We start from the raw sequence: 25,277 nt of genomic DNA, 5'->3' as shown, positions 1-25,277 counted from the left end.
TCTACGGCTGAATTAAATATTTTTTCTAAACGTAGCCGGTTAATATGGATTTGACTGATTACATTCATTTAATTAATATAGTTACATATTATGTTATGTTTAAATTTGGTAGCTGTACTGAAAAGCAACACGATGGTATAACGTTTTATAGTTAGGTTGATAATAATAAAATCGAGGTTGAAAAATAGACCTCATGTTGTCATCGTGCTACCGTTTTAATTTCAGAATATTACTAAATGTTTTAAATCCATATAATATTTATAAATAAATTTACATCATTATTTGCCGCTAATTTTGTCGATTTTCAATATAATATAAATAAATATAAATAATAATGTCAATTTTGTATAATGCATTATTTTATCATGAATGAATCGTATATTAAAATAAATAATATAACACTATAGAATTCACCTAACGTGATTTGATCACAGAACGAGAGGGGTTAACCCTTTTAATTTTATTTTTTTATTCTCTGTGAACACACCATTCAATTTTTAAGCCTCAGTAATTTCTTTATAAAATATATTTTCTATAGGTAGTTAGGTATTCACAAAACTCATTAAAGTTAGTCTTAAAATGCGATAATACACAAAGTATACAATTTTAAACAGCGCTTTATAAAACCAGTGGCAGCGATGAAAAGTAACAGTGAAACAATAAATCACCCAGTGGCGTAGAATGGTGACGTAATGTGCGCAGTTCCCAGGAAACTGTTGTGCGCAGTAACCCTTCTAGTGCTAAGGATTGGCTCATCTTCCACATCTGGTAAGAAATATAAATTTACTATATTTGGTTATCATATTTTTCTAACACCTGTCATGGTCGAGTGACAACGTGTCCGCTTGTGATGTTGTGAGTCTCGGGTTCGAATCCCGGGTCTAGCAAATTTGCATATTATTATTGTTTTTTTTTAATTTGTATCCGATAGAGAATTGTCATCCTTTAGTTAGTCGAAAGTCACCAAAACAATTTTACACGTAGTACCTACTACGATTATGAATTTCCATATTATGTCCATTACAATTTTTAAATCCATGATATTCACAGTATATACATAATACTATGTAAATTGTTATTAAACTAATATTCTCCTTCATTTTCCTATCCTTTGGGTGGATGTTTTTTACGGATAATAAATTGTATTTTTAGAAAAAATCTGAAAAATGTTTCGATTTGATTAACTTCAATGATTGTAGTAGTAACGAGCATTAACACACATATATTATATTATATGTACGAGGTATATAAATAGTTAAGTATCCCTGATTTATTGCCGATATTATGTTGTTTTTTTTAATTAATTATAAATTTGCGGATGCACCTGCCTGCTCGTATACAAAATTAATAAGAAAAATTGTGACATTATTTAAGTTTATCTGAAATATGCCATACGGCTTATTGTTAATTTTTCCCAAATGGCTTTAATCTAAAGTAACACATTATTAATCACTATTCATTTAAATAAATGTAAAAATACGTTCTGTATTTGAAAAATATCAAAGTGAGATTTTTATATTTTTTTATCTGCACGTAAATAATAAAAACTCTTATTTTAAATACAATTACCATACGATAATATTTTTAATTTAATGATAATAATGACTTGTCAATATAGTTCATATCAGTAGGTTTAGTTGAGTGATTCATTGTCTATCATTAATCCATATCGTTAAAAAAATGTTTTTCAAAACATCAATCTATTCATTGAGGCTACATTAAGTGGAAAATTCAACGAAACACAAATTGCCGGATTTTCAGTAGACACTGGTTCGCATATATAAAAAAATAAGCACCCATGTAAACATTGCAATATATTAAAAAACACTTGGATGATTTCTTTTAATAATATAATAATATGTTAAATAAAGTTAATAATACTTTTAACTATTTATAAACAAATCAATTAAGTGATTATTTTAATGTGATTATAAATAAAATCGGTTATATAATAATTATTATGCTATTTCTCAGATCTACATACAATTAAATAATACTCCGCAAGAGGTATCTCAGAATTGTTAAATGATCTACGTCAGTCGGCATGATGTTAATGCGTCACATATTTTCATGCATTTCGTTGGAATTAAGATTTTTAAAATATTTTTTTTTTCTTTTGACCAAGTCCGATACTAATAAGATATGGTCCTCCATTTGAGTGGAGGTTTGTATTAACAGATATTTGTTTTTACGAAAAATGGATGATAAATGTATTTGCCAGACCCAAGATTCGAATCTGGGTTCCACGACATTATATACGACATGTCGTAGGTTATAAACATTACAGAATTACAGAAATAAACAGCGTAACATCACTTAAAAACTCTATGTTTGCACTCGAAAAAGAAAATTTTTATATTAATACTTATCCGAGTATGAAAATGGCAATATAAAAGTTCCTATTTGATAGACAATAATATCACGATTTAGGAAAATGTCATATTATTACGATATCATGCATTTTTACAGTCATAAATTTGCATTGCTGATTATTGCGCATGATTTCGCTACTAATATAAAACTTTTCACGTATTAACTTTACTGTGACACGAGAAAACATAATAATATCATGTAAAAAAGATTTTTTAATTCATTTTTTAGCAAAAAATATGTTAATAAATAATGTTAAATTGGGCATCGTTGTACAATCTAGATTTATCAACCCATTTATAATAGCCATCTTGCATAACAAGGGTTAGGTACTATAATTACTTTCAAAAAGGTTGTGGTAATTTATAACCTCCACTCTATGGATATTTATAGTATACATTGTTTAGAAGCGAACGTGTTGATTTACTTTCACTTTTTTTACGCATATTAGATAATTATCACCTATTATAGTAATATAATGATAAACACGTAGTTTTTAAAATACTTTATGAAAACATAATTTAAGACTATGATACACCACGTCCACATTGTTGCATGTGAAACATATTAACATAGAAATACGTAGGCTTGAAAAAGTCATATAGATCGGTGATATTCAAAGTATGTGCCGTGGATCCCTGGGGCGCCGCAGGCTGTTTTAAAATTGTTATAATAAATTCCTGACATCTTAATAGGTATATATTATACGCTGGTGCACGATTAGAATGAAGAACACATTGTTTCACCAGTCTGTAGCCACTAATGCTCGCTTTTACGATATAAAAACCAAATTTGAATATTACTTATTTCACCTTAGCAAGTGATTTCAAAATATTGTTATGAATGTAGCGATCATACCACTCAACATTAAATTAGTGACACACTTTAATATATTGTATGTTTTGTTGTCAAAACAAAACAATATAGCGATAATGAGTGTCAGCATTTTTTTCAATCTTACTAGTTTGTAATTGCGACAGTATCTCTTGATTATATGTACTACATTTTGTATAATTTGGAAGGACAATGCATGAATCCTCACTCACTCATGAGTCCGTCACGCGACGCACTACTACCACCACGAGTCCATCACTCGACGTAGTCAACTGTCATTCTACTCGACTTCAGTCTGTCAGTTCATTAATATAATCAATCTCTTGATCACAGCGGTCTTAGTATTGTATTTATTTATTCTCGCATTTATAACTTACAAACAACCACCACCTTTTAACCCCTCCACCTCATCATCCCTAAATAAATAATATAATATGGAGAAATTTAAGATTATAGATATGTGACAATAGCTGGAATGATGTCGCGTATGGGTAGGCAGGTTATGTGTTGATTGGGAGTGGCAAATTAAGAAACAAATGTGAATAAGAAAACTTTTGTGAGTAAACTATAAACAGTTGACTATTGTTTCGCCTGTGATGCTAACGTATTGTAGTTTATAATATGTGCATATTGCTTAGTAAGTTTTTTGCAATATTTTGAATGTACCATTCTAATTATTGAACATACATAATTCTGAAAAACACTTTTTGAAAAAAGTATGACACCCGGCAGGAATCGAACCTGCGTTTCTTGAGTTTACGCCCCGTCCGCGTATTATCCACTATGCTACTAGGTGACATACGAATTATGACAAACTTTAACTATTGGCCTTTTAATACCTGCTCATCAGCGCTCATCCAAATCAAGCTACTATTGGCAATCGGTTTTTGTTTATTAAATCAAAGTAGGAACATACTAGTTCGATTACTAACCGACGCCGTGGATCTTTTCAATATTTTATAGTATTGTAACTTGCTCGAACTTGCTAATAATTTTTAATTAACTATTTCTTTTATCCAAGACACACGACTTTTTATCCAATTCACAAGATTTAAAAATGTACCATTTTAATTATTGAACATACATAATTTTTATAATTAAAATGACAATAAATATTACTATTGTAAATTTCTGACACTTAAAAGCACTGATTCAATCCAACAGGTCATCATTATTGACAATTTATAATCATTTCATCAAATCGTCTCTCACTCATAACAAACATAATATTCGAGTCGCAAGAATTTCATGAACAATTTAGAAAATTAGTTAAAGTATTTTTTTTTATATATTTTCCTGAAATCACGAACTAAGTATTTTCTCGCGGTATTTCATGACTCATCCCTCGTACCTGCATATTTTTATGACATATTTTCTTGGACGTGCTTAAAATAAAGAAAAAAGGCTTTACAATCTCTTTTAAGTATTGTGCACATAAAATGAGACATAGCTGAGTGGAGCTTTTAAAGTTTATAAAAAATTAATTAGTATTTTTATTCTTAAGCAAACTATATGGGAATCCACAGATTCAGCGGTAGTTTTATAAGAGGTGGTGGCTTTTATTAAATCTCATTTTCCACAATTTAAAATTAAAATAATTACAAGATAAAAAGTACTTCTTATATACAACGTTTTTAAATTTTCTTTTTAATTATTATGCTTAATATGCTCAAACTTGTAGTTGATATGAAGTAAATAAAAAACAAACAAACAAACAATAATTGAATACTGAAATGTCATTTTGACATTTCATTTTGATTTCCATAGTAACGCACGTATATATTAATAATTTAGTTGCTAGGACCACCCCCTTAGAAACTAATAATAGTCTTTTCCTTTTTACGGATTTCTGAAATAACTTTCCATACAAAACAGAATTAACTGTGAACTTAAAGATGGCTAAAAGTATTAAAAAAATGCATTGGCATCGTGTTCTGATATATTCTAAAAGTTTCAAATGTCTAGCTAGGCGGGAAATTGTTGAAATTGCAAGATTTGTGCTGGACAAACAACCAGCGGACAAACAAGAATACGAGCTAATAAAAACGTTTTAAAATATCATAAATTCTGATAACATAAATATTGCCATATTTCAATACCGAGTTCCGGTTTCTCGTACGGATAAAATTTTTAAAAGATGGCTTCCAAACCTGTCAGCGCATCAAGCGCCACTGCACAGAGTAATAATTTTATTAACAGATTTTACCAAGGAATCATTTATTAGCCTTGTGCCCAACGCATTGGTCTATTTCCCATTAAAAAAGCAACTTACGAGTTCTGTCAGTCGTGGGATCGATCATGTGATCCACAGCTTCATAAACTGGTGGTTTACAAACTAGGCCGCCGTGGGCGAATCAGTGGTGAAGGGTGGAGGTAGGCCGTTATGATCTGACATAAATAGTAGACATTTAATTTTGTCAGTCATACGTATTTGTTTTCATTGAATTAAAAATACAAATTGCAGATAATGCTGGTTAGTCTCTAAAATTAAATAAAACTCTACCTAAACCAAAACACAATAGTTTAATGATACGTCAAAAATATTGCACACTTTTTCAGTGATACTTTTTTGTTTTCGTTGAATTAAGAATACATATTATTAATTACAGACGGAGTTAGTTAGTTTTTTTTTAAATTCATGTAATGACAAAAATGTTTTATTTAAATTATCTATTATGGCTTGGTTTACGCAAGGCTTAATTGAATTTTAAAATCTGACTAAAACGATCTGCAATTATTTGAAGTCTTGGTTCAATGAAATTAAATGTGTATGACAGACAAAGCTTAGTGTAAACTATTTATGTCTACTGGGATGCGCCATTTAATGATATATTATACCTACTAAGGATATCGTATTTTATCAAATAAATTATATTGAAATTCATTGATGATTTAGTGAGTAAAATTGCGGCATAATATTATGATCCTAACTCATTTTATATTTTATGTAAGAGTGATAAAGTGTGTCAGTGGAAACACTTCATATTTTGTGAATATACTTTTTGACAGCTATATTAATCTTATTTCTTACAATTCACTGAAACTATTTCGCGATAATCATACGTTTTTCTGATAACAATTTATTTGTTTCACATATTTTCAAATAAATTTGAATAAATTGTTGAGTTGGATCTGACAGATAATTCAGTCGGCTGTCATACAAATAATATATCGTATTATTGACACAGCTTGCCGGGCGCAACTCTTTTTCGATTTCCTCGCAACCCAAAGAGAGAATGTATTGGCAATGTGCTGAAGCATCCTATTAAAATAATAAATTTTCTCTCTGTTTTTCAACGTATATAATATTATCATGTAGGTATTTTTATACAGCCTGAAATGCCAACATAAACACCAGTAACTGAGTTTGCTTCTCGAACGAAAGTAAATAATTCAAAACAAATAATAATACGACACACTTTGGCAATATGGTTATAATATTAATTAAATATAAAAATAATTACAAGATAAAAAGAACTTTTTATAATACAACGTTTTTAAATTCTGTTGAACCATATAAACTTGACTTGACTAGTTTAAACGATCAAAAAAAATTGTACTTGACATGTCATATTGATTTCCATAGTATCGCACTTATATATTAATAATTTATTTGCTAGGACCGCAACCAATAATGGTGTCGAAATAACTTTTCATACAAAACAGAATTAACTGAAAATGAATTCAATTCTACTTAAAGATGGCTAAAAGTATTAAAAAATGCATTGGCATCGTGTTCTGATATATTCTAAAAGTTTTAAATGTCTAGCTAGTCGGAAAGTTAGTTTAAAATCGATTGCAAGATTTGTACCGGACAAATAAGAATACGAGCTAAGAAAGACGTTTTTTTTTTTTTAGAATTATTAATAACCATGTCCTTGCTTTTTCGTACAAGGTGGTTGTTAGTAATTTTGAACAATCACAAACACCCAGGCTTTGAGAAAAACACATAAATGTTTTTGTCATGACCGGGAATCGAACCCAGAACTCTCGGGTGGAAGGCCAGCGCTTTACCCACTGCACCACGAGAGCCGCCTCGTGGAAAACGTTGTAATAATAGTATGATATTGTTATCCGTAAATCTTTACTACACTATACAACATATATACGAAATTCATTATATTTTAAAAGCTTAAAAGACAATAATATAAAATTTGATTTATTTTACACAAATAAATACTCGTGGCATAAACCCGAAATCAAGTCGTCGGTAGCTTTGAAAAAATCAAATAACCTAACATTCAGACATCACGCGGATCATTCTCTTTGTTCAGAATAATGTTATATCTTCCGTTTTCAATAGCTTAAAATGTAGTAGGAAAGACAATGGGTTTGATAGTTTGAGGTTATGAGATCATTATTTTTCAGTAGTGCCGTATGCGGAGCATTAGTCACTGACCAATTTATGAGTTCCATCACCAACCAGTTCATCAGATTTTAATTTCTGCGTGAGCGGATGGCCTTAGTCATCCTTAAATTACATTTTAAAAACTAACTAACTATCTGCAATTTTTATTATACGTTCAATGAAAATAAATACGCATTGTCAGTTATTTGTCACTTTTAAACATGATATACCAATGCATTAGGTAATTTATTGTTGATTAATTGTGAATAATGTATGTATTAAATACATAATTTTAACTCATCACTCTATTTTATTTCCACAGTGAGTTATTGAGATTTCACATAATATTATCAGCAGTAGTATAATTTATAAGTGTAAACTATTTATTAGATCCCCAAACCCTACCACCTTCAAAAGTCGCTCTTCGTCATTGTTTTATCTGCATATATGCGTGCGTATCATTTAATGCAGTGTTTTCCAAAATATGGTACGCGTACCCCCTGGGGTACAGGAAGACTTTGTGGGGGTACGTGCTGCACCGGTCTTTGGCTGCACCTGGTGCAACAAGCATTACTACGACATCAATACAACATCCATGGTAGAAGGTTTATCGCATGTGGAAGAAAAGCAATTTGTTGGAATTAGCTTCAGGCGGATTCTTTAAAAGTAAATATAAGGAGTGTACTAACATCGTTCTGGTTGCAAATGCAACATGTGTATCCAGTTTTAACAGAGAAACTACTAAAATACACTTTGCCTTTTGCAACTTCATATCTATGTGAAGTTGCTTTTTCATCATTATTTGTAGACATTAAGTCAAAGAAAGGAACATGCTTTTGGATGTGGAACCGCATCTCAGATTAAAATTAACAACCAGGGAACCAAATTACGATGATCTGTCTCAACGTAAACAATTTCATCCTTTTCATTGATTATAATTAGGCTTACCATACGTCCCGGTTTCACACATTGGTCCCGGCGTCCCGGCCGATTAGGCATGTTGTCCCGGCTGTTCCGCGTATGAATGATAGTCAAGATAATGAATTGTCATAATTGACCGTAGTAGCGTATATTATATTATGAGACAGCGGAGAAGGGTGCGAAAAAAGTACATCCCAGCAAGAAGTGCAGACTGCTACAATACATAAATAAAATAATTTAAATTTCTGCTGTTGTTGTACATACTGTAAAACAATTTTTGCTGATAAAATTTGTTTTTTTACCATATATCCCGTTCCTGTCCTGGTTTAGAGTTTCATAATTATGGTAATATGTGTAACTTTTATTGATATTTTATTATGAATGAGTTTTATTTTTTGTTAAGTATTATTTTATTTATGTACTAAAAAAGAAAAAACTAAATATATTTTGATTGTTATTATAGTATTTGCATATTTTTTTGACAAGGAGTACCTACTTAGTGTTACGAAAATTATAGAAGGGGTAGTAGGGGAACAACTACACAATGATTCACACGCGTATATGAAGAATGATAAACATGGATACCGTCGCAACAATCGCAGAAATGACTATAATATTTCCAGCAAAACAATCGATCAAGCACCCACGCTTGGCACGCTGCTTGATACACTTTTTGATCAGGCGGCTTTCCAAGATAAATCAGGTAGCGTCGCGACGCCCGTGATGAGACGCCACGCGAGGGCGTCGTCACGTCGTCACGCCGCCATTCAGCGACACGCGTGCTTCGAATCGTCAACAGCTGACATTTTTTATACGTAACCCTGCGTGGCTTGTACCCTGTACTCATTATTTTTATACTTTGGCGGTTACTTGTGATACATAGTAGAAGTCCATTTTTTAATCTGACAGCCACTTCACATAAGCTCTTCTTGGCGAAATACAGCAATTTTCAGCCAAATTGACTTAACTTAGAGCCATATTCTATAAGTGCCATAACTTTCTGATACCGAAATCGGCATGTCAGTTATTAGCTAGGGAGTATTTAGGTGTTTATGTAGTGACAATTAGGTCCACGCCAAGCAAAACACATTTTATATACTATTATTAAAATTATATATTACATACAATTACGTAAACTGAATCTTATTTATATAACAGAATCTGAAAATATATTTGAATATTTGTTTGTACCATCGTGTCGGGTTTTCTTTATACAAATCCACACGAGCAGTCGGATTTCGACAAAATTTGGAAGGTAGACGGAGGCCGACAAGCCTGAGTGCGTGGTGGGGTACTCGAATTTCAGATTTAACCCGGATCTTCTTCTTCTTCATTCTATCTTATTTTATCCGTATGGTTCCTATACCATTCATCGAATTGCAATGAAACTTTCGTCAGTTGTTGTACGGACACCCGCGAAGGTTTCTGAAATAGTACAACTATCTTCTTCTTCTTCATCATCATTCATTCTCCTTTTATTCGTATGGTTCCTATAGCATTCATCCGATGGCAATGAAACTTACGTCAGTTGTTGTACCCACACCCGCAAAGGTTTCTGAATTAGTACAACTATCTTTTTCTTCTTCATCATCATTCATTTTTCTTTTATTCGTATGGTTCCTATAGCATTCATCCGATGGCAATGAAACTTACGTCAGTTGTTGTACCCACACCCGCAAAGGTTTCTGAATTAGTACAACCATCTTCTTCTTCATCATCATTCTATCTTCTTTTATTCGTATGGTGCCTATACCATTCATCCGATTGCAATGAAACCTTCGTCAGTTATTGTGCCAGCACCCGCAAAGGTTTCTGTATTAGTACAACATCTTCTTTTTCTTCATTCTATTTTCTTTTATTTGTATGGTTCCTAACATCGATTTTTATAAAAATATAAATGCGTATATCTTGAAATCATTTTTATTTATATTTTTAATGATGTTTTTTAAAATATATATTAAAAAGTATTAAAACTATGAATTAGTGAAAAAAAATTATTATTATTGAAGAATATGTTTGTATGTACCGTCCTGGCGTCGGTTTTTCTTTATACAAATCCACACGCGCAGTCCGATTTCGACAAAATTTGGAGGGTAGACGGAAGCCGACGAACCGGAGTGTGTTTTACGGTTTTTGCAGAAAAAGGCCCCGCGTACAGTTCCTTGAAACGCGGAAGTTAATACTGCAACCCCCATTTTTTATTGAAAATGTCGCTAGAATGTGTACATTTAAAAGTTTTAGTGTTTAGATGTAAATAACTGTGTTATTAACTGTATTAGAATCGCTAATCGGTATGGAGCCAACCGAGCCGACGCGGCGCGGGTGACGCAGTGCTGCCAAATTTTCTAATTAATCCAATTCAAAAAGGCTCAGTGGGACTCATCCTATGTGCAATTTTCAGCTCTGACTGATTGCATAATATAGATAATCTGATGATTTGGCGTAAAAATTTCCATCGCGTTTCCGTGTTTTTTAAATTCAATCCTTTGCACTCTACGAATTAAATTTAGAATTTTTAATTTTCAAATATTAAACCATTCCACTGGGCAACGCCGGGTGATACTTCTAGTAATATTATATGAATGCAAAAAAAAGGTAAATCGAAGAAATAATGCAATATAATATATTACTCAAAAATACAGAACATTAATCCTACTAAGGAGTTTTAAGATTTTCAACATTTTTGACCAATGAATCACAGTTTTTTTTTAATACTGAAAGTATCCTCTCAAAGTCTCAATAAGACGGGTCTGTATCTTAAAATAATAGTCATAAAGCGTTTCTGCAAAATTCTTTATATGGCAAATGGAGCTATTAAATTTAGGGAACATTTATTTTGTCGTGATTTTGTTTTGTGAATAGTACAAAAGTAGCCTGAGGCGTAAATTTCATTACTATTTACATATCTGTTTTATGGGTAGACCCAGATGTCTATGAGTAGACTCGTTTACGTGGACTCATTCATTTTTCACGTACTACATAAGTCAGTTATCTGACAATAAAGATTCTGATTTATTATACCTCACAACTAGTGGCTTCTTGGAACAATCTAGTACAGCGATTTCCAAACTGGGAGGCGCGGAGCGTTGCGAAGGGAGGCGCAAAAAGTTTGACACAAATGTAGCTACGGGTTTTCAGTTTTCAAATGCATAGTTTACAAATCGGCCGCTAGTTATAAACCGCATAAAAAATCCTATAAAAGTTTGTTTGCAAACCTGTCTGAAGATATGGAGACTAATTTTATAATACCTCAGTTCTATACTATTGTGAAGCGCGCTGGCTATCTCGTGAAAAAATTAAGTAAAAGAGTCAAATTATAATATTGAAATTTGAGGCAAATTTGTTTGGAACGATAACTTTGTTGTTAAGCTTGATCAAAAAAAATTGAGTGAATAAATTTACTCTAATAGTAAAAAAAGGCGCTACTATTAATTATTTTATTTTACACATTTAATATAAATAGTAAAATCTTGTTTATTTTTAAATTTTTTTGTCATTTTTATATTAGTACATTTTTGACTATTTAAAAGGTGTCTGTATTATTAATTCATGAAATAAAGGGGGGGAGGCACCAGGATTAGATTTTTTAAAGGGAGGCGACGTAACATAAGGTTTGGAAACCACTGATCTAGTAGTTGTATCTTCATAATAAAATTTATTTTTGTACCTATCCTGGGATCTTAGTATGTCATTCAAATCTTCAAACACCGAAATAAATTCACTGATTTCTGCATAGTTTAAAATTAGTACAATACGAAGTTATTATATTATACCTCTTGGGAAACTCTTTTAATTTTATTTTATTTAGTATGATTTGTGTTAAGTTTATATTACAAAAACTCGCTGTTGTTTCTAAAATATTATATTAGCCACAGTTTATCAGATTAAATGCTTTGATAGATCGTCTCGTTTTATTTATCCGAAATTCCATCACGCCCCCCAACGTAAAATAGGTCAGCGTGTGGGAAAAGTGACTTGTGCCATTTATCCAGTGACCGCCAGATTTGTTTCGGTTTTTTCGCACGTTTAAACGAGCCTCGGAGAATCACGAAAGGTATTCCTTCTTATTTACGTGCTTACTGTAAAAGAGATTTGTCGGTAATGAGAAAAATTCAATTTAGACTAGTACACTATCAAAGTAAGTAATGTCTTTCAAACATTGCCAACACAAGAGAAATTGAAATGATACTAATGTACATACATAATTTTGAAAAACACTTTCTGAGAAAATATATTATAACCAATAGATTTTTTTTTTTAAAGTAAGCCACCCCGGCAGGGAGTCGAACCCTGCATCTCCCGGGTGTACGTCTCATCCGCGCATTACCTCTATGCTACACAGTGACATATTAATTGCGACAAATTTTAACTATTGGCCACTTTTAATACCTACTCATCAGCGCTCTTCTAAATCTAAAGATTTTAGTATGTCACTGCGTAGCATAGTTCAATAATTAGAATGGTAAATTCTTAAATCTTGTGAATTATTCATTCAATAAAAGAAATAATAGTTAATTGTAATACTAATATATACTGATAAGCAATTTTACAACCTTTTTCTTAGCTCGTATTCTTATTTATCCGGTGATTCTTTGTCCGGTACAATTCTTGCAATAGATTTTTAACTAACTTCCCGACTAGCTAGACATTTTAAACTTTTAGAATACATCAGAACACGATGCCAATGCATGTTTTAAATATTCTGTTTTGTATGAAAAGTTATTTCGGAAGAAATCCGTAATCCAATCCACTATTATTGGTTGCATGGGGTGTGGGGTCCTAGTAACTAAATTATTAATATATACGTGCGCTACTATGGAAATCAATATGCATGTCAAAATGACGTTTCAGTATTATTTCTATCAAATACAATTTATTTGATCGTTTAAGCTAGTCAAGTCAAGTTTATATGATTCAACAGAAAATTTAAAAACGTTGTATATAAAAAGTTCTTTTTATCTTGTAATTATTTAAATTTAGAATACAATTATTAGCTGGACGCACATATAAAATGTATATAATATATAATATGTATTGTAACCAAATGACTTCTGCGCATCTATTCTATACACAAGACTGCTTTCGGCCGCTACGGCAGCTTAGGGTAGGTTTGTATCGACGTATTCTAACAATTACATCTACCTTAATGTAATTGTTACAATAAGTGCTTATACCTCGATATAAAAAATGAAAAACTACCCTCGATAGCGGCCTATAGCAGTTTTGTGTATAGAATAGATGCGCTGGTCACCTTAATAAAAGACGATTGAGCGAGATTTCCTAATATGGAAAGCACACCGGCGCGAATCCAGCAGTCGCAGGTTCAAGTCCCATCGGGTGTCATATTTAATATTTTTTCTAGTGGGTATATGCATGAAATGTTTACAAATTATTTATTTATTTAAAAAAAGACACGTTGAGCACATAACAAATTATTAATTCAAGACGTTCACAAAATGACAGAATAAATAGTATAAGTAAATAAACTAGAGAAAAAAACAAAGCAAAAAAAATATTTTATAGAAAATATAAATAAAAAAAATAATAAGTAATAATAAAACATATTATATATTATATACACAATAATTAAAAAAAATACAAATAAAACAATAAAATAGAATTTTAAAAACAGAATACTTAATGTATCACTAAAAATGTCTACATCTCTAGGGAGTACATTGACCAGCCACACAGCCCTCGCTATTGGTGTCTGGTGAGCCTGACATGAGGAAACAGCTTTCACCCAAAATCGATGGCTATTATCTATATTACACCCACGGTGGCCGCGCGGCTTAAACGTTGGACTATCACGCCGTGGGTCTCAGGTTCGAATCCTGGGTATGGCAAGTACACATATTGTTTTTCAATTTGTGTGTGAGTCAGGGTAATGAACTAATAGGTCGAGCAAGTGGCTGACATCCATTTCTCGTAAAAAACAAAATCTGTTTCAAATCTGTCAAACCTCTACTCGGTGGAGGTCCATATGATCCTATTAGGATCGGACATGGTCGGAAAAAAGTATATTATAGAATGTTGCATTCTCAAATATTGTGTGTATAGAATAGGCGGGAAGAAGAAAGGGGGGGAGGGCGCCACCCGATCAAAAAATATTCGATTACATATATTATAATAAACATGAACTTTACTATTTACATTATGAGCAGATAATAATTCCTGCGTTTCAATCCACGCTTCACTCTCGATTGTCTCAAAAAATTTCACTTTCAGGTAGACAGCCTCGTGGCCGGTCTCGTCACTGGCTACTGGTGAAACGTATACTTATTGATTTTTTACGATTTTTGTTCCAATAACGCGGGGATTTTAAAAACGTTCACTAGTCTTGAGTCTAATGAGATAGCTGAGTAACGGTGCGAAACAATAAAGTGTTAGTTATGTCGCATATTTTACAACACGCTTTGATCATTCTTTTCACTTTTGATTCTTATTCAATTCATTTATTTCGAAGGTTTTTTTTTACAATAATTTATTTAACATACTTACATAATTTTTGAAAACACTTCTGAAAAAATATATTATAACCAATAGAAAAAATCTTTTTTTTGAAAAAGATAAGACAACCTGCAGGAATCGAACCTGTCAGGTTTTGCGCCCACGAGGTTAGACGACTATGCTAAAGGTTCCATACTTAATTACGACAAAATTTAACTAATATGGCTCTTATAATACTCTCTGAAGCTATCGGTTTTTGTATTTTAAATCAAAGTAGGTACATATTACTTTAATTACTAACCGACATCACGGATCACTCCAAGATATTTTAGTATTGTAGCTTCCTTGAACTTGCTAATAATTTTTAATTAATTACTTTGGTACTGTTCGGTTATACGGAATACAGCGGAAAACACATTTTGAAAATAGCCGATAAACTAGATTATTTGTTAGGTTTACCTAACAAAACCTAACCTAACCTAACCCAACCTAAACTAACCCAAACTAACAAATAATCCAGTTTATCGGCTATTTTCAAAATGCGTTTTCCGCTGTATTCCATATAACCGAACAGTACCATTACTTTTTTATTCAACGAATAATTCACAAGGTTTAAGAATGTAACATTCTAATTATTAAACATACATAATTTTTGAAAACACTTCTGAAATAATATATTATAACCAACAGAAAAAATGTTGTTTTTTTGAAAAAAGTTAAGACACTCCGAAATTCAAAAATTATGTACGTTCAATAATTAGAATGTAACATTCTTAAATCTTGTTAATTATTCGTTGAATAAAAAAAGTAATTAATTAAAAATTTATTTACGCGTGAATATACGCAATATTTAAGGGTGCATTTAACACTACGATCAATTTGTTAGATCGATGTATCTGTTGTGAACAAAAACAACATGTGGATTTGTGTAACACGGGATTCAAATCTGCGACCCACTGGTCTAAAACCAAACATTCTGCCAAAAGGCATTGCGAGTATCATTTACATTTTTTACATCAATCAATAAATTTTTACATAGTATGAGTGTGTTTACTGTCTATGGTGATTTTGCTACATAACTACAATTAAAAGCAGTAGATTAACACAATTCCTCTTTTTTTCAGTGCACCACAACCAGCTAAGCCCGGCTGGCAACATTCCATCATTCGTCCATGACCCACCAATCGGCGGCTACTGGCCTGATTTTCCTCTCTTCACGGAGGCATCTTACGAAGACCACGACCTTGATGGAATGGGCCCAGATATCATGGAAGAAGAAATCACCACTATCCCTCCAGTCACCGAGCCTGCAGAGCCACTCCCGCAGTTCTTGGATGGATCAGAGGGAAATGTGACGGCGCAGCTCGGTGGGCACGTGGCGCTGCATTGTAGGGTAGACCAGCTTGGAGATAAAACAGTGAGTAACCAGCTTCTTTTCATAACTTCAGAACAAATTCCATATTATGCCACAGATGTTAGGCTATATCTTTCGCTCTTGCCAGTCAGATGTTACAGTATTCAAAATTCTTTCATGACAAATTAGGGTACATTATTTTAAAAATGGCTGGAAAATGTCAGGGCTATGACTTACATACTTGCTCTAGTAGTTATATATTTTCTCTGATGTATTTTAAAATTATGTGTATTCATTATAGAATATTATGAAATTCTCAAATCTTGTTAATTATTCTTTGACTAAAATAAATAGTTAAATAATTATTTACTTTGATTTTATCAATCAAAAGTATGTTAGTTTATACACTAATCCTTACACCATGTATCTAAATATTTTCTTTGATGATAAAATTAGTCCCAGTTGTCATTGGATAATTTATGGTTCAAACATCCAATTTAAGACACACAGCTTGTGGCTCTAGCTGCCAGCGAAGATAGCCATGTCAGCATTTGCTACACAAATTAGCAAAGGATTTCGTGAGATACATAGAGGTAATTCACTATTTCCGCACGAACGGATTTGTCACTACTATACCAGCTAATGCATTAAAAGGGCTACTCAGAAGTGAAATGGGACATAGTACAATAAGTTTTATGGTGATAAAAAATTACGTTATTTGAATTATAATATTATATTAGAATTGGTTTTAATTTCAAAGTAATGATCTTTTGTTTGACTATTTTATTTATGAAATAATATCAATTTAATATCAGTAATCTTTTTCTCTCATTGTTCCTAAATATTCAACTACTTATGTAAATGTAACTAGTATTCACGTATCTATGTTTTTTTTTCTCCTCTCTTATGAGGGTGATATATTATATTTGCTATATATTAGGTTTATATATTTATTTAACTCGTTTAACCAGTTTTTTTTCCAATTTAATTCTCATATTGTGAGCTTCCTGAATTCAGATTTGTTACGTAGGTACCTACACAATGTTTTTTTTTAATAAATTAATTAAACATGAACCTGCAATTGAAGAGAAATTCAAAATCTAAGGTCGAAACGTAACATATTTAAAAGGTGTGTTTAGAAACCAATGCACAATGAGATATGTAAGTAAGTAAGTAAGTAAGTAAGGTACCCAAACGGGCAATAGATCACCCCAAGGCCGCCTGAAGCTTTGCTAGATCAATGAAACCATCATGCTCGTCGAAAATACGCGTTAAAATTCAGAAATTTAGATTATCGAGAATAGAAAAATCTGTTTTCTCTTTTTACCATACAAAATATTACCAGAGTGACTAAAACTCTTAATTTCGAATCTTGATAATCCCAAACCAAGGCAGGAATCTATTGAACATATCGTGGTTCCAGATATTCATTTTGGCGCCAATTATTTTATTCCAAAATATATAATTATTAATATTTTAGTATTGAAATTAAAATATAGATAATATTGATAAGACATAAAAGTGTTGTTGAATGGTGAATTATTTAAATTTTGAGTTTAATCGAACCAAACCTCGGCATTGATCCCCATTGAATCTCTTCACTGGAATGGTACCCACGACATTTTTTTTAAATAGTATATTCTTTTTAATTAAATTATTCCACTAATGTTATTCACAAGACAATAGTGATTTAAATAAATTATTGTACAAAATTAAAGTGGTAGATAGCCCTCAGTGTCAGTGTGGACATCCCACTCAAGATCTTAACCACATTTTCTGGCAATGTGATGCCTATGACCTGGAGACCTGGAGATTGAATAAGTTGGGAAAATGCAGGTTATACCCTCCTTTTACGATTAATTCGTTCCTGGCAAAACCAAATATTTCAGTTATGAAAATTGTACATGAATTTCTCCAAAAATGTAACGTAAATGTCTAGTGTATAATGTAACAAAAATGTAATTCTGTATCATTAATAATGTAACTATTTATTCCTGTCGTCAAAAAAATGTATGTATACTTTTGTAAACCATTGTAAAGCAGAATAGCCTTCCATTCAGAGAAGAGCTCAATTGCTTCCAAATAAAGAAAGAAAAAAAAAAGTGATTTAAATACACTTCTATACTTACGACACCAATTTGCATACTAATCATTCATCTGAAACCAACTGGGCATAATAAACAACAGTGCAGTGCGGCCTTATCTGCTCAGGCCTCTATCTGTATTCCCTTTACTCGGTCCATTCCACTCAGCACTTGCATCGCTCCGTTCGCCTTTGTTTGTAGCATAAATTTGCACAGTATGATTGTGGTCAACAAGAACCTAACTGTGTCTGCAATAGTAGTTCGAATCAAATGGTATGCAAACTTTAGAGGTGGAAGATAAACAGAGTCGCCTGAACAATATAGGCTAAATTGGCTATAAGCGTAGAGCGCTAGGTATAATAGCAGAGCACTGTCATTTGTCGCAATAATATTGTGCGAAACAGTATCGAAATTTAGTAACATTTAGACATCAGTTCATTGAACAGAATAACCATAAAACAACAATTGAATTTCGTGCGTGTTTAGGTAAGAGTTGGTCTGATACGAACCAATTGGCGACATGGTGCAATTCAATTGAATTTGTATTTCAATATTGAATATTTTTTATTCTTACCGCCATGGGGTTCCTGCCAAAAATTGGTAAATCAAAGTAATGATATTATGGAGTAATTGCAATTTAAAATTTGACCTTATATCTAAAATCAGGTTTATTACTAATTTCTTTCTGCTTTATGTGCATGTTCTATGTATCACAGTGGTGAAGGGTGACTTTTGGAAAGAGGTAGTCTGTGGAGATCTGACAAAAAGAACACACTTGTCAGGTATTCTTACGAGAAATAAGAAGATAATACGATATTACTACTAATGAATCTACACACTAATGACAACGACACACTAATTTAATGAAACTTCAAAAATTCACTGACGACATAAAATTAAGCGATCAGTTTAAATTACGTATTTTTTCAAAATATTTATACACATCAGAATCATTACCTACATTAAAGTTCTTTTGAATATTAAAAACAGTCTATATTTATTAATATTCGATTAAACACCATATATATATATTTTTTTTTAATTATCTTATTATTAATTATTTAGTTTTAGGCTCAGCAATCGGAGCTTACCTTGGTTCATACAATTAGATAGACTGGGCGAGGCTACGTGACGTAAAGTCCATATGAAAAAAAATGAGAATTATTTGAAACATAATCCGACCTTTATTTACGCCAAGACAGATGGCGCGCTGTGGTATATTTTTTAAAACCTTTGCAGATTGTTTTGTAATTATCTGTGTAATACATTCCTACACATACGGCATCTCTTATTGGCAAAATAAATTATTTTATAGAATATAATATAAGCAAGTGATTATTTATAAATAAGACAATTTATGCAATTAAAAAATATTTTTCTTAAGAAGGTAGGCTTCAAATAATCGCCTAGTGTGGAGTCTTCCCCACTGATGTATCAGATGACCTTGATTTGTTTAGCATATTATATATCTATATTATACAGACACATATGTCGTTGTTAATTCTAAATACCTAAATTATCGACTTTTAGCAGCAACCCTACGCTATTTCCTCTCCGAAGTTTGACTCTGGTTAAAATTAAACATTTAAAAGAGTTCTATTGAAATTTTAATATGTTATTTTATTTGCCAGTTTATCAGTCAGACACTAAAGAAAATCTAAAATTTGTTATGCGTATTGTGTATTTACTATATTCAGCTATACACAAGCACTAAGCTTAGAGAAACAAGACTATGGATCTAATGCTGATTATGCTGGAATAGATTTTAAAAAAACCCCCCAAGTAATTATTTTAATGTAAAGTTTGCCCTCTATGAAAATATTTTTTTTTTATCAAAAATTGTAGAAATGGTAAATATTTTTTTTAAATCGGTGGAGTAAATGGTGTTTTTCTATGGGTAAATTATATCGATTTATATTTTATTATTTATTTAATCACTAATTTAATATTTTTTTATTGAAAAAATGCCAATATAATATGAAAAAATAGTGTTACTTTACAGTGAAGTTCTATTTTTATAACACTGTAACATTTTATACACATTTCCCCTACCGTGAATTAAACCATACATCCGACCATGTCCGATCCTAATAGGATCATAATAGGTATATCCACAGAGTAGAGGTTTGTATTAACAGATTTTGTTTTTTTACGAGAAATGGATGTCAGCCACTTGCTCATCCTATTAGGTCCATACCCTGACTTACACACAAATTGAAAAACAATATGTGTTCTTGCCAGACCCGGGATTCAAGCCTGGGACCCACGGCGTTATAGTCCAACGCTTAAGCCGCGCGGCCACCGTGGGTATTTAAACCTGAGGATTAAACAGCTTTCGAAAACAATGATCGTTCATTAAAATGCTTTTAAGTAAAGTCTCAACTAATATGAACACCGTGCTACTAAGCAAATGATATATATAGTAAATCAAAATATCACCATCTGATCTATATTATGTTACAATAATTATTGTAATACAACATTGGCAAATAATTATTTTCATTGAACCGACATTTATCGTATAGAAATTTATTTCATATAGTAGTTTTTAACCATCTTTTTAAATTCATTTCTTTGTGGTCGTTCCTCCGTGGCTGAGGATCATGACAAACTTAGTCATTTTCTGAGCGAGCAAAACTTTCCACCCCTATAATTCCTTCATAGGGCAGAGTGAAGGCTTCTCCCAGTAAGCTCCTTTATTTGGTCACTAGAACCCACTGACGTTCTTCCTCGGCTCTAGTCTCTCCAGGTTATAAGAATAATATGTTCAAAAAACTGCAGAATACGTCTCAGATATATTGCCGAGAGCCGTTCCTTCATCTAAGTCTCTGGATAATTGACTAAGTAGTTCGACCTGTGATCTATCTAAAAAATACGAAGCATTGTTTTTCGCTTTGCCCTCAGGGTTCATGACTCAACACCATACAAAAATATAGAGAACACACATGTTTACAGAAGCATAATTTTCGTGACAATTAAAATTCTATCAATCCATACAGTGGTAAAACTTTTTAACATATTTTTCGCAATCTCTCTGCGCCTGCTTGGAGTTAATGGATTTGAAACATTAAATCAAAATAATATATTATGCAATGTGGTATAGTAAAACTTCGAGTAGCAAATATTTAAAACATTATAAAATATGGGAATATATATACTGAAAAGTGATTTAAACTACTTACGTCATCTGTGATGACCGATCATAAAAAAAGTCGAAAACATCTTATTTGTAAGGCCAACCTGTTAAAAATTATGTTACGTTGTGTGACAGCAGTTATAAGCTTTAAACCTATAAGTTATCGTTAGACAGTTCTGAATACGGGTTAATGACTGAAACAGCTTTCAACCTCAATAACTGTAAAATTGTAGAATTAAGATAAACTTTGTTTGAAAACCTTAACTTTATTTTAGTTATATTCACAAAGCTGCTTACTGAGTCGTTAAATATATTTTCATTTTCAATAAAAACTATCATATTTTCTTATATTTATAAAAATACGTTATGTACAAGTCAGCAAAATCCCAACAAAAAAATAGAAAAGTATCAATTTTAGCTTGCAATTTTCTTGAGAGTTTTCCTAAAACGTATTTTTTTCTATTATCTACATTATTTGCTATGGAAAAATATTATATTTTCAATCGAGTGTATTAAACACAATATCATCAAAATTTTGAAGAAAAATATTGAGCGGAAAGATGCTATTTTTTATCATAAATAATCCAGTCGTTCGAGAGGATTTTAGTTTATCAAAAATGTTTTCATTTTCTTTACAAAAATAAAACGTGAAAAGCCTCGAGTAAGAGGTGTATCATTTTCTTTTATGTATTTAAAATAATCTCGATATGTATATAATATATTCGCAGGTTTGCCGTAACAATAATGCCCGTCTTTTGCACATTTTGACACTTTGTCAATCCTTTGTCTTCACGCATGCGCGGACTGGGAGACGTGAAAAAAAATTACGTGGAACTCGAGCATTATTTGTCAAACGTCATGAGTGTGACCTTTAACACATGGTGTTTGACAAAACATGACTACTGAACTTTATTTATTTTTCAACCCTTAACTCAAAATATAACATTTTAATTAAATTCAGATAATCTCTGGTCTAGAGAGGTTTCTATACCACCTTCATAATAATTCATCGGCAGGACTTATAAATAAAATTAAGCGTAATTGAAATTCATAGTTAAACTGGTCTGAGCAGAACCCGGTTAATTGTATTTATTTATATGTTCTCTAGTGATTGAAACAGTACCTACGCAAATACTCTAAGAGGTTTCTTTTATTTTGTTAACTGTCAATTCAAGGTAGAACTGCATTGTATTGTTGTTTTAATTTAATAAAACGCATTTTTTTTTGTAGTACTTATTCCATTTTTAATCAATAAATTAGGACCGGTTTCGTCCGCCTCAGAGGGACATTTTCAACTTATTTGTTAACTTATTAAAACAACAATACTCCAAGAGGTACTTAACTCAAGCAAGCTACTTGAAAATCAGTCCGCCGTTAACCGTAATTTGTAACTTATTTCGTCAAAACGTTTTTTTTCTATAGTATGGGATAGCCAAACTATTCTTTTGTTGTGCAAAGCAAGGAAAATTGTTCAGTTACATCTCTAGCTCCCAGTTTATTACTAAGCTTAATTTATGGCGTAATCTGACTTACTATAAAATAATATTTTGTAAAAAAAAAAAATAGATACGCTTGTCTCGTAAACCTTTGACGTAAGAAATAGTATATTATTATGATTTGCCACTCAACTCTTATCAAGAAATTCTGACTCATTGTTTATACAGTATTGTCCATTAAAAGTGGCATTAAGATATATGTATGGTAAATATTTACTAGTAAGTAAGTAGTGTATCTCAGGTTCGAATCTCAGATTTCAAATATTGTCTTTCATTATTTTGCTAGAATATGTTTGCTAGTATAATATGTTGAGCAATTGGCTTACATACATTAATTGTCACTTTATAAGTTTAGTGTGTTTAAAAACCCTATTCGTGAATTGACCAAGATCCACATTGGATTGTAGAGTTAATTGAAAAACTAAAATGAACTGAAAAATTCACGTAAAACATCACGCCGACAAGTTGAACGTTGGTGATTTTTTTCGGATGGCAATTTTTTTTATATTCGTTATCATCCAAAAGATGTATCGTTCACTATTTCACACTGTAGAAAACTGTGAATAAAAGTAGGTAAATACTGCGAACGGCGAGGTGAACTCCTACTTGTACCGAAATGTAAAACAAAAGAATAATATGAATGCAATATGTTTTAAAAAATACAACTTTTTCGTGTCTATAAAAACAATAATTACAAGATAAAAAGAACTTTGTATATACAACGTTTTTAAATTTTCTGTTAAAAAACAAACAAACAAACAAATTTAATATAGAATACTGAAATATCATTTTGACATTTCATTTTGATTTCCATAGTAACGCACTTAAGGCCATGCATTAGTTGAGGCACGGTCTAAAAAGATCGTCGCTAGGCGATGCGCGGATTGCGGGTGGCGGGTGAAAATGACGCCTGTCAAACGAAATATTAATTGTCATATAAATCCAACATACGTCCATTTTATGTTCTGTTTATTGTTCTATTAGTAACAATAATAATATATTCATTGACATGTTTTCTTTTTAAAATAAATGGGTAACGTTTTTAGTCATCTTTACACGATTTTAGAATTAATTGACCCGTCGCCATCACGCAGCAAAGTGACGTGTTCCCGGGTCAACATTCTCTCAGTGAATGGCAGCGAGTCCAAAATTTCGTCGCGCGTACAGTTGAAAATTATTTGGCGTTTCACTGATGCGTCACCTTAATAATTTAGTTGCTAAGCTTAGCAACCAATAATAGTGTTTTACTTTTTACGGATTTTTCTGAAATAACTTTCCATGCAAAACAGAATTAACTGAAAATGAATTCAATTCTGCTTAAAGATGGCTAAAAGTATTAAAAGAATGCATTAGCATCGTGTTGTGATATATTCTAAAAGTTTCAAATGTTTAGCTAGTCGGAAAGTTAGTTAAAAATCGATTGCAAGATTTGTACCGGACAAAGAACCACCGGAGAAATAAGAATACGAGCTAAGAAAAGCGTTGTAAAATATAAATATGGTCATTTTTACGTTATGTGTGTATAACAAGGTATGAATATCACAATGTAATAATAAATGTGTTTTAAATAACATGTTTTTGTTTTTTCGTTGAATGAGTAAAAAAATTATTTTTCATCTACAACAATTCACCTCTCAGATACATTTTTAACGTCTAGACTCTTAGTCTCTTCAATATGTGTAACAAAGCGGCTCTCGTGTTGCAGTTCGTAAGGCGCTGGCCTTCCACCCGAGAGTTCTGGGTTGGATTCCCAGTGAGGACAAAATATTTATGTGTTTATCTCAAAGCCTGCTTGTTTGCTATTGTTCAAAATGACTAACAACCACCTTGTACGAAAAAGCAAGGACATGGTTATTAATAATTCTAAAAAAATATGTGTAACGAAATATAAAGAATTACAAGATAAAAAGAACTTTTTATATACAACATTTTTAAATTTTCTGTTGAATCATATAAACTTGACTTGACTAGCTTAAACGATCAAAAAAAATGTACTTGATAGAAATACTGAATAATGAAATGTCATCCCATATTGATTTCCATAGTAACGCACGTATATATTATTTATAATAATTTAGTTTCTAGGACCCCGTAGCAACCAATAATGGTATCCTAATAACTTTTCATACAAAACAGAATTAACTAAAAATGAATTAAATTATACTTAAAGATGGCTAAAAGTATTAAAAAATGCATTGTCATCGTGTTCTGATATATTCTAAAAGTTTCAAATGTCTAGCTAGTCGGAAAGTTAGTTAAAAACCGATTGCAAGATTTGTACCGG

General features: G+C 31.7%; 1 protein-coding gene across 1 annotated transcript in view; it reads left to right on the top strand.

Annotated features, from left to right (window-relative positions):
* The first annotated feature begins 538 nt into the window (after positions 1 to 538).
* LOC147075215 (opioid-binding protein/cell adhesion molecule-like) overlaps positions 539 to 25,277 on the top strand; it is a 147,537-nt gene continuing 122,798 nt past the window's right edge. Inside the window, exons 1-2 of the mRNA XM_085942806.1 lie at positions 539 to 768; positions 16,048 to 16,340. Coding sequence (XP_085798932.1) covers positions 693 to 768; positions 16,048 to 16,340 — 369 coding nt within the window. The 5' untranslated portion in view covers positions 539 to 692. The remainder of the gene's footprint in view (positions 769 to 16,047; positions 16,341 to 25,277) is intronic.

The sequence above is a fragment of the Rhyacophila brunnea genome, unplaced genomic scaffold (assembly GCF_057557595.1).
Source record: "Rhyacophila brunnea isolate RB1 unplaced genomic scaffold, BYU_Rbru_1.0 scaffold_15, whole genome shotgun sequence".
Taxonomy (NCBI): domain Eukaryota; kingdom Metazoa; phylum Arthropoda; class Insecta; order Trichoptera; family Rhyacophilidae; genus Rhyacophila; species Rhyacophila brunnea.
Note: the sequence above shows the minus strand (reverse complement) of the source record. Positions and strands in the feature narration are given on the sequence as shown.